The sequence below is a fragment of the Phoenix dactylifera genome, chromosome 9 (genome assembly GCF_051530095.1).
Source record: "Phoenix dactylifera cultivar Ajwa chromosome 9, Ajwa_hap1_PhDact_Kaust_v1.1, whole genome shotgun sequence".
In the NCBI taxonomy this organism is placed as follows: Eukaryota; Viridiplantae; Streptophyta; class Magnoliopsida; order Arecales; family Arecaceae; genus Phoenix; species Phoenix dactylifera.
The window spans coordinates 26,490,209-26,501,274 of record NC_143198.1 but is presented as its reverse complement, the minus strand read 5'-3'; the positions used below and the strand labels follow the sequence as shown (position 1 = coordinate 26,501,274).

General features: G+C 52.3%; 1 protein-coding gene across 1 annotated transcript; it reads left to right on the top strand.

The window, feature by feature from the left end:
• The first annotated feature begins 6,582 nt into the window (after positions 1 to 6,582).
• On the top strand, positions 6,583 to 11,066 carry LOC103706550 (scopoletin glucosyltransferase-like). Its single transcript, XM_008790683.5, has one exon. It carries the CDS (start codon positions 9,346 to 9,348, stop codon positions 10,894 to 10,896), a length of 1,551 nt encoding a protein of 516 aa, XP_008788905.4. The 5' UTR covers positions 6,583 to 9,345; the 3' UTR covers positions 10,897 to 11,066.

Sequence of the window (11,066 nt, the reverse complement as noted above, 5' to 3'; positions counted from 1 at the left end):
CGTGGGCTCTCTGGCTTCGAAATCACCCAAGATCTGGTTCCCGACCAACTAGGAGTCGCTGAAGGCCCTTAAGTCCTTTACTCCTAGCTCCTTGGCCAACTTGAGCTCGGCGACAAGGGCTTCGTACTCTGCTGCATTGTTGGAGGCGGGGAATTCGAAGCGCAGGGCCTGCTCGGCGACCACTCCATCTGGACTGGTGAGGATGAGGCCCGCTCCGCTACCCCCCGAGTTCGAAGAACCATCAACATGCAGGGTCCATGTCGAGTTTGGGGTTTGCTCCGCCGGCGCTAGCTCGGGCTCGGGCTCGTCCGGCACGGTGCACTCGACTATGAAGTCGGCGAGTGCCTGTGCCTTGATCGCCGGCCTGGGTCGATACTCGAGGTCGAACTCCCCAAGCTCGATGGCCCATTTGGTAACCCGACCGGCACGATCTGATCGCTGCAGGATCTGCTTCACCAGTTGGTCGGTTAGCACGGCCACAGTGTGAGCTTGAAAATAGGGCCGGAGCCTCCGGGCTGAAACGACCAAGGCGTAGGCTTTCTCGAGCTTGGTGTATCGGGTCTCAGCATCCCTCAAGACCCGACTTGTGTAATATACCGGCTTCTGGAGCTTGCTCTCCTTCCGGACCAGGACCGAGCTCACAGCTATAGGAGAGACGACTAAATACAAGTAGAGGAGCTCACCCTATTGAGGCTTCGTGAGCAGCGGAGGAGAGGCAAGAAGACGCTTGAGCTCTTCAAAAGCCTGCTGACATTGGGCCGACCATAGAAAGTCTTTTGGCTTCTTGAGAGCCGCAAAGAACGGGAGGCAGCGCTCGGCCGATCGGGAGACGAATCTTCCGAGGGCTGCGACCCGGCCCGTAAGCCGCTGCACTTCCTTCACTGTCCTTGGCGGCGTCATCTCCTGGAGCGCTCGGATCTTCTCGGAGTTGGCCTCGATTCCCCGCTGTGTGATTACGAAGCCAAGGAACTTGCCCGAGGTGACTCCGAACACACATTTGGCCAGATTGAGCTTCATTCGGTACCTTCAGAGTACGGAGAATGCTTCGCTGAGGTCGGCCACATGGTTTTGCGCCATTTTGCTCTTTACTAGCATGTCGTCTACATAGACCTCCATGTTCGACCTATCTGATCTTTGAAGATCCGGCTGACCAGCCTTTGATAAGTTGCTCCAGCATTCTTTAAGCCGAAGGGCATCACCTTGTAGCAGTAGGTACCCCCGCCGGTGATGAAGGCCGTCTTTTCCTCGTCCTCCGGTGCCATCCGGATCTAGTTGTATCCGGAGAAGGCGTCCATAAATGTCAACAGCTCGTGTCCCGAGGTGGAGTCCACGAGCTGATCAATGCTGGGGAGTGGAAAGCTGTCCTTCGGGCAGGCTTTGCTCAGGTCGGTGTAATCCACGCACATGCGCCATTTCCCGCTGGCTTTTTTGACGAGGACCACATTGGCGAGCCACTCCGGATAGGATATCTCCCGGATGAAGCCGGCCTTGAGGAGTTTGTCGACTTCCTCGGCGATCGCTCGTTGTCGCTCTGGGGCGGCGCTTCGCTTCTTTTGCCGCACGGGCTTGTAGGGCTTCACCTGGAGCCGATGGACCGCGATCTCAGGCTCTATCCCTGGCATATCTGCAGGCGACCAGGCGAAGACATCCATGTTGCTCTGCGGGAAGCTGATGAGGTGATCCCTCTCGCGGGTGTCAAGGCCGGAGCCGACCTGCACAGTTAGTTCGGGGGAATTTTCTTGCAGGGGAATTTGAATGAGCAGCTCGCCAGGCACTACCCGATTCTTCTGAGGGCCGACCCGTGCCTCCAGGGTTTCGGCCGAAGACTTGTCTGTTGTTGAAATCAACGCCTCGGCCGGCTGCCTTGCCTCATGGGTCGCCATGTAGCACCGTCTGGCTACCGTTTGGTCCCCGCGAACTTCACCGACTCCTTGGCTGGTGGGAAATCGTATGAGCAAGTGGCGGGTTGAGACTATGGCTCGGAGAGCGTTGAGCCCTGGTCGCTCGAGGATGGCATTATAAGCTGAGGGCAGGCGCACCACGAGGAAATCCATCTTCACAGTGCTCTCTCGGGGGGCGAGTCCGACCGTGACCAGGAGGTCGACCTCGCCCTCTACTGGGACCAAGTCTCCAGTGAAGCCGACCAGCGGGGCGTTCATCCTCCGCAGCTGCTTTTCCGTCATCCCCATTCTGGAATAGGCGTTAAAGTACAAAACGTTCGCCGAGCTTCTATTATCAATCAAAACACGTTTTACATCAAATTTGTTCACAACCATAGAGACGACCACAGCATCGTCATGGGGAGTTTCAACTCCCTTTAGGTCCTCATCTGAGAATGAGATGGCCTCCGAGGCGCGCAAGCGCTTCGGGGTGGTTCCTCCCTCTGGAGCTCCTCCAACCGAGGCCCCGCCTCGGATGGTGTTGATGGTGCCAGCGATGGGCCTGTTGGCATTTGGGTCTTCGGGCTGTGGGGGATTCTCTGCTGGCCTTCCTGCTGGCTGGTTCCGCACGAACCGGTCGAGCACTCCTCGGCGAATGAGTGCTTCAATCTCGTCCCGGAGCTAGAAGCATTCCTCCGTGTCATGGCCGTGGTCCTGGTGGAAGCGGCAGTACTTCCGGGGGTTACGCCAGGCCCCGGGATCCCGCCTCGGGGGCGGGGGTCGGAAGTAGTCCCGGCCCTCGATCTCCATGAGGATCTCGGTCCGGGGAGCAGTGAGGGGAGTGTAATTTTCGTACTTCCCGTTGGGTGTGCGGGGCCGTTGTGGTGGCCTCGGGCGAGAAGGGGACCTTTGCCGAGGCGGTCCTTGCAGCCGGGGTAGGTGCTTCAGACGAGGCGGGTTCTCGGCTCGGCGCAGGGATGGGCTTCTGGGGCGGCCACGGTCCTCGCGACGCTTTTTCTGTTTCTTAGAGGTCTGCTCGACCCCGCTCCGCCTGGAAGCCACCGCTTCCTCGGCTTTTGCGTACTTTCGCGCCCGAACCAACATCTCTGTGAGGTCAGCGGAGAAGTTCTTCTCGATGGAGAAGAGGAATCTATAAGACCGGGCTCCAGTCTTCAATGCCGACATGGCAATTGACTGGTCAAGCTCCCGAACTTCCCATGTTGCAGCAGTGAAACGGTCCAGGTATTCCCTGAGAGATTCTCCCTCCTTTTGTTTTATGTCGAGGAGGGAGTCGGAGGTCCGCCGCTGAGGTCGGCTGGCAGCAAAAGTGCTGGCAAATTGCCTGTCGAGCTGTTCGAAGGAGGAGACGATGCTAGGCTTTAGCCCAGTAAACCAGAGCCGGGCTACTCCTCGGAGTGTTGCTGGAAAGGCTTTACAAAGCAGAGCCTCCGAGGCTCCCTGCAGGGCAATTAAGGCCCGATAGCTTTCCAGGTGGTCGAAGGGGTCGGTCCTGCCGTTGTAGGGCTCCACCTGAAGCATCTTGAACCTTGGCGGGACTGGCTCATCTTCAATTTGCTGGGAGAAGGGGGACCTCGTGGTGAACTCGAAGTCACCATCGCGTCCCGATTTTCTGCCGTGGAGTGCTTCTATCTGGCGCTCCAACTTTTCGACTTTCTTGTCAAGCTCATCGCTCTGGGGGACCGCCGCGGCGGTTCGCTCTGGCGCAGGTTGCCCTGGGACTGACTCGGCTTCCGACGGTTGTGGCCAGTCACCAGGACCCCTCACTGGGTGTTCCTCCCAGGGGGAGGCCTGAGCACGGGGATCTTGGCCTGGGAGGGGCGGTCCGCTTACAGGAGGCGCCGGCTGAACCGGGGCCGGAGGGAGTGGTGCCGCCGGGATGCCCCTGGGTTGCAGGCTTTGGACAGCGGCAGCCAAGGCCTGAACCTGCTGTACCAGGGCATCGAACTGCTCCGGCCGAACTTGGGGAGTCGAGTCGGCCGGAGGCGGCGAGTTCTGGACAGAGTGTCCGGGGCTAGGTGGAGGACGCCGTGAAGCATTGGAAGCTCCCTTGCTTCTCAGCTTCATGATCGCGACTCGGTCTCTTTCTCTAGCGCCAACTGTTGCTGGAATTTGGACCCGGGGGCGACCGCTAGGCCAGAAAGGGGGAGCTCCGGTGGGAATCGAGGATGAAGGGCGGCGGTCCGTCGGCGGGCGGCGTCCTCCTGGAGACCTGCAAGAAGCCGGTGGCCGGGCTGTCCGGCGCCGGCCCTCCGATGCTTAAGTTAGCAAGATGGCGATATGAGGAAGAAGATGGAGACAGAGCGAGAGAGAGAGAGAGCCAGAGAGAGACCCCCCCCCCCCCCCAGTGGAGGGATTCCCCTTTTATAGGGTAGGCCGGGTTACCTGTGACGTGACTGAACAAGCCATTAGTCGTACAATTGGTCATTAATGCTCGATCATGTAAGTCAATGCTATCACTGTAGGAGATTAGGCCGAAGCCCAAGTCGTCGCGGAGTCACGCCATCATTTGCAGGCATGCGGATTTGCCGTGAGACTCGATGTCCATGGGCAGCGGAGGCCATACGCTTTAATTGTTGAGTAAACCGAAGGCCTGCAGGGGCCATACGCTTTGATTGTTGTGAATCGGGTGTCTGCACGACCCATACACATTAATTGTCGCTGAGGACGAAACATAATCTTTTGACCGTGCCGCGGGAGGGTGCAGTCTCAACGTGCAACTCAGGCGTCCTCAAGTTGGTTAGATTATAAGTATCGCCAAGCCGGAGGTTCGCTCGGTCGGCCCCTGCTCGGAGGGGTCCGCTCGGTCGGCCCCTGCTCGGAGAGGTCTGCTCGCCCAATCGTGGCGACACTTCCCTCAACAGCTTTATAGTAAAAAATATTTTGATAAAAGAAAATTTCACGAACCAAATAAATTTTTTATGTTTTTGGTATAACAGACTGCAAGCTTTGCTTCGTGGTATTAACATGCACGACAGCTATGCAGTTTTGCCATTTACCAAAACCTACGTAAAAAATATAATAAAATTGAAAAACCTCTCCCATCCGCAACGCCATCGATAAAAAATTATTGATGCAAACCCCAATGCATGCCACCAAGTAATTGCTCAATTATGTAGCAGTGCATCGATATGGACGATGAAGAATTAAAACCACAAAGGCGAATGGTTGTATTTGGTGGCATGCAGGACCATATAGTGCTTGCCGTGTGGGATATAAATTTTTGTAGCCATCCAACGTTAGTCAGCCTCAGCAAATAAAGGATTGTCTCGATCTAGCATTTTAGCTGGACGGTAGTTTGTGTCAAAAGGAACGGCAGTATATATGTTTCATAAGCATGCTTAAATCCATCAAAAAATAAGCATGCTTAAAAGTTTCTAGCTATGTTTCTGTCACAAGTCAACAGCAATATGTTTCATAAGCGCGCACAAAAATTTCCGGATAGGACATCACGCGACCCGAGATTCCAATCTCCTTCACCGTCGATGAGACCTGACCCTGCACCCAAACTTCAACGTGGGTCCAGATGAACCGCATTCTTTCCCATCATTAGTAGGAGATGAGAGGAGCAAGATAAGGTTGAAATATAATTTATTGAGAGAGAGAGAGAGAGAGAAATTTATTATTATTATTTTTACATCGGCACCACAGACAGCATGCAAAGGACGAGAAATATTCACCAAAATAATATGCTGCAAAGAAAGCCACCCAATTAACCGTATTATTTTCTTTCGATAAATATGAGTGTCATAAAAGGAGCTACATTTTCTTGCAAGTCTCTAAATATCGTGGAGCAGAGACTGCTTGTCCGCCACAATATGCGAACCTCAGATCCACTCGATTACTGGAGCCAAGTCGCTCTCCAAGAGAATGCAAGCCGCCTCCAAAATATATCTCGTATAGAAGATGCTCTCCAACGCTGCTCTCATCTCCACTCTAATTCCAGTAATATAATGAGCTTGATTGGGACATTCAAGGATTAAACTCAAAAGCCATGAAAGCCAAGTAAAGAGTGTGACCGTCAAGACACCTACCATGTTTACTAGAATTGTTGTTATCATAACATCATAAAAAACCATTGTAATATTTTTGTAGGTTTCTCATTATGTCACAAAGAAATAAAATTTTAAATAGTGGCCAATATTTGACTATAGGATTTATTATGCATCATTGTTTAACAATTTTAACATTAATCTAAATAAAATAATATTTTAAAGTTTAAATATCCATACTAGCGTATACGATTATAATTTAATATGACCAACGCTTCATAATGACTTGAGAGTAAATATTGCCTTGTTAACTTACCATTTCTTATTTTCTATTGCAACAATTAATAATAATTGTCATCATAACGTCTATTATTTTATTTTCAAACAATCCATTGGAACTTTATTTATTTAAATAATCATGTTATTTATTGGTAATGACATACGTAGGTTTTTAGTGGCGTGATATTTATTTATTGTTATTCCAAACTATACTTTAGAAATCAGTTGGAAAGTTTGCCTACATAGGCCACCATAATTTTGTTTGCTTTTGCAAAAATAGGCTACCAAGAACATAAATGGACTGTTTCATCCCCATTAAAGTGGTAGACTTTATCAGCTTTGTGCAAACACCAATGAAGGCATTTTTATTCTGAAGAATGAACCTCATGTTTATACTACTCATTTGTCTTTCTTTTTTTTTTTTTGATGTAAACTCATTTGCCCCATTAATGCATTCAAAAAATCTACATAGGAGTTATACAGTCAAAATAAATTTAATCATTAAAAAATTGCAAATATATAATGTCTATTTTAAAATAAAAAATTTCATATCTACTATTATAATGTTACTCGAGCCTTTATTTATAGATCTGGATTTCTATCTCTTGTACACTTTCTCACCAAGCTGCTCATAATGAGCTTCATACATATCCTTCTATTTTTATTAATAGATCATATTAATTTAATATTTTAAGAAATAGAAATAAAAAAAAGATATATTAATTCGAAATTAAATTTATTCAAGAGATAATAGAATGATATCTCTTGATGCTTTTTCTTGTCCCTGCATGCAAGTCCCACCCAACACTCATCGGCCTCGAGTTTTGTATCTATCCTTTATTTCCATGTATGATGAGATAAATGATGGAGTAGGTATGTAACACCCTTTATCTTATATATTTTTGGTTGGACATATAAAATTGTCTCGGATCATTTACCTAAATTTCTTAAATTTCATAACTTGTACTATAATTTCACTTTGATACATCAAGGTTTAAAGTAATAATTGCATTTTTTTAAAGAGGAAGGGGAAGAGAGACGTACCCATTTTAGAGATGCACCGTCCAATAATCAATCGTAGAATCTCTAGTTACTAAACAAAAGGATGTCACTACTAGGAAAAGCTTCGGCTCCTTAAAATGACAGCTCCTGTAACATTATAACATCCATTGTAATAGATTCATCCCCCTCACCACCTTATTATATATAATAACAGGGAAGATTATGCCTATCATGATATGCAACTTATTATTGCAACGGTGTATATCTCGAACACCTGAATCCCCTTCCAGAGCTTCTGACCTCATGGCACGGGACCATTAAGGAATCCTCCTGTTTGAAGTTACCTTGGCTTCATTGGATTTTTGTGGCAACCTAATGACCCCAGGCAGCCCCAAGCGCCTCGGGTGCTAGTGTAGCGCCTAGGCTGACCTCTGGAGAGGCTCGGCCCGCACTCCCAAGCTGCCCCCTGCAGTCCGGCCCAACCCGAGATGATGCGTCGGGCTTCTGGACCTTTTGTTGCACATGCCTGAGCTTGCGTCGGCCATTTAGATCTTCGAGCCCAGCCCGCCTAGAGGCCCTTTGCCTTATCCATCAAGTCCGCCAGGTCAGATAGCGGGTCCAAGCTCGAGCCGACCCGGTGCCGGGGTCAACCTCGAGCCTGATCTCGAGTCCCTATCTTCTCCGGTCGACGGCTCCTTCAAAGGCGAGCGCCGGTGAGCCACCTTCGCCGGTTTCTGCCAGCTGTCCCAGTCCAGCGAACTCGGGCGACCCAACGGGTAATGCGGCCTAGAGGAAGACGACTTGGGCGTGGATTCAGTCGTCTTCCTCAGCCGCGGCAGTCCCCTCGCCGCCGGGGGCGGCCGAACACGTCGCCACTAGCCAAGGCCGAAGATCGGCCTCCGGATCTCCTCCCCCGAGGTCGGCTCTCGTCTCCACCGCCATAGGGGTGGGGGTCCACGGCTGATCCCGCCCCTCCTTCGCCTGTGCCAGTGCCGGGAACTTGCATTCCGCCTCCACATGCCCGATCCTCTCGCATCTGAAGCAGAGCTCCGGGATGTTCTCATAGACGAAGGGCTGCCACAACACTGTCGTTTTTCCCTTAATTTGAACCTCGGGCAGCAATGGCGTGGTGGCGTCGATGGCCACCTTCACCCGAGCGAACCCCATCACCCGTTGCTGCTCCGTGACTCCGTCGACGATGAGAGGCTGGCCTGCCACGCTGCGATCCGAAGAATAGTCTCAGTCGGCCGGTACTCCACCAGTAGCCAGAGGAGCCGGATCCAAACCACCGCCATCTTCATGGCATCCACGCCCGGCACAAAGTCGGGAGCCCACGGCTCCATGGCCAAGAGCTGACCCACCACCACCTACGGCTCTCCGATGAGGGGCTGATCCTGATCCATCGTTGTTTTGAATCTGAGCGCGAGGTGGTCGTCGACAAGGGGCACTGCCACCACCTCCGCCTTTGTCTTCCCCCAGGTCGCGACGTCCCGAGCCACCCAGTCTGTCGACACTCGCCGGCCGAGGCCATGGACCACCATCGCCAAGCCCTCTCATTCTTTCCTCGATGCCTCGATGGGCTCCTCCGACAGCTCGAGGATTGTCGTAAAGAGCCGCCAGAGTTTCTCCACTTCCGAAACCCGATGAGTCGCCCAACCTCTAGGCCTTGCATGAGCATCAGTTTCCTCCCTCGCGCCTGTTGAACCCAGCCTCCACCTACAGCAACTCTGGCCACCGCCTTTTCAGTCTTTGCTATGCGCTCCGTCTCTGCCAGCTTTGCCCGATCACTCGACTTCTCCCCCCGCACCGGCTGCTCCCGGCATTCGCCCGCTGCAGCGTCGGCCACCGCTTCCCGATCTTAGTCTTCTCCTCCATCTCTATTGTATACGAGAATTGATGCAATCATCCCTTAGAGCGAACTAGCCATTTGGCACACTGTTATTCTTTCAGCTTTCACAGGTTAAGAGAAGCACTTGGTCCAGCACTCTCCAACCTTCCATTTCACCGTGCCAAGTTGGTGTCGCGCACAAATTAATTTCCCATCCACTTTGTGAACGACAGCATTCCACGAAACTTTCAACACATACCATGCAAGTTTAGGTCCCCACCACCCGAGCTAGCTTCTCATTTTTTCTCTCACTTGATTTTTCTGGTTATTCTCATGCCAGATCGGCATGAGCAAGGAGCAGGGAATAGCTACAAATTTGAGGTCCCTCTTCGTCAAATTCCTTGGTACTCTTCCCCTCCATTCATTGCCCCTTCTCCTAACAAACACCATGGACTTAGCCTCTGAAGAACTCCATTTCCTCTTCTTCCCTCTCCTGGCCCCCGGCCACATGATCCCCATGGTCGACATGGCCAAACTCTTCGCCGCCCGTAGCGTCAGGGCCACTATCCTCACCACCCCGGCCAACGCCGCCGCCGTCCAGTCCACCATCAACCGTGCCGACGACTCCCTCCGCCACCGTATCACTGTCGCCCTCCTCCACTTCCCCTCCTCTGCTGCCGTTGACTGCGAAAACATGTCCTGCCTCCCGACACAGGTCGCCCGGCAGAACTTCCTCGGCTCCCTCGCTAGCCTACGCCAACCGTTCGACCAGGTTCTCAGAGAGATCCGCCCTGACTGCATCGTCGCCGATATGTTCTACCCGTGGACTCTCAGCCTCGCAAAGGAGCTCGGTATACCGCTGCTCTTCTTCCATGGCATGAGCCTCCTTACCCTCTCCGTCAACCATAGCATGAACCGCCCAAAGCCCCCTCTCGAGAGCCTGCCCGACGACCCCGAGACCGTCGTCATCCTCGGCCTCCCGCGCCGCATCGAGTTGAAGCGGTCCCAGATCCCAGATTTATCCAAAATTAGCTCCTTCTTGGGCGATTTGTTCCGTCAGCTGGGCGAGGCTGAGATGGGTTGCTCCGGCGTGCTGGTCAACAGTTTTTACGAGCTCGAGCCGGACTTCGCGGACCACTATAAGAAGGCCACCGGAAGGAAGACGTGGCCCGTTGGCCCGGTGTCGCTCTGCAACAAAGACTTGGACGAGAAGTCCAGCAGGGGGGACACGGCTTGCATCGACTCGGCCAACTGTTTGAGCTGGCTCGACGGCAAGCCCCCCAGCTCGGTATTGTACGTTTGCTTCGGAAGTTTGTTCCAGTTTTCTCCAGCCCAGCTTCGCGAAATGGCACTGGGTTTCGAGGCCTCCAACACACCGTTCATCTGGGTGGTGAGGAACAAGAGCTCGGAGTGGCTGCCGGAAGGGTATGAAGAGAGGGTGTTGGGAGGAGGGAAAGGGATGATTATAAGAGGGTGGGCGCCGCAGATACTTATATTGAACCATCCGGCGGTTGGAGGATTTTTGACGCACTGTGGCTGGAATTCTTGTCTGGAGGCGGTGACCTCCGGTCTGCCCATGGTCACTTGGCCGCTATTCGCCGATCAGTTCTTCAACGAGAGGCTAATCGTGGACGTGCTGAAGGTGGGGATTGGTGTCGGAGCCACCGAGTATGTGGTGGAAGAGGAGGAGATTAGGGTGGTGAAGCAGGACGTTATAGGGAGCGTGGTGTCGAGGGTGATGGGTGGGGGGGAGGAGGCAGAGGGGATGAGAAAGAGGGTGAGGGAGCTCGGGGTGATGGCGAGGAAGGCGGTGGAGCTGGGTGGATCTTCTTATGTCGCCATGGGAGAACTCATCAAAGAACTGAATGAGGCCAAAGCAGCAAGGGCGGAGAGCTAACAAGAAATCCTGGTAATCTTGGCTTCTGTTCTGCTTGATTTGGGGTCGTTTATGTTTTGCACCTTGATTAGATTTGTTTTCTCGTTCAATGATGGCACATTCTGTTTAATAATTCTTAGGGCAGTGTCGTTTATACTGCCTTCAGCTTAATGTGACATAATTTGACTGTC

Bases quoted from the DNA above. Each gene is read 5' to 3' on its own strand.
- LOC103706550 (XM_008790683.5), top strand. From the start codon at position 9,346: ATGAGCAAGGAGCAGGGAATAGCTACAAATTTGAGGTCCCTCTTCGTC.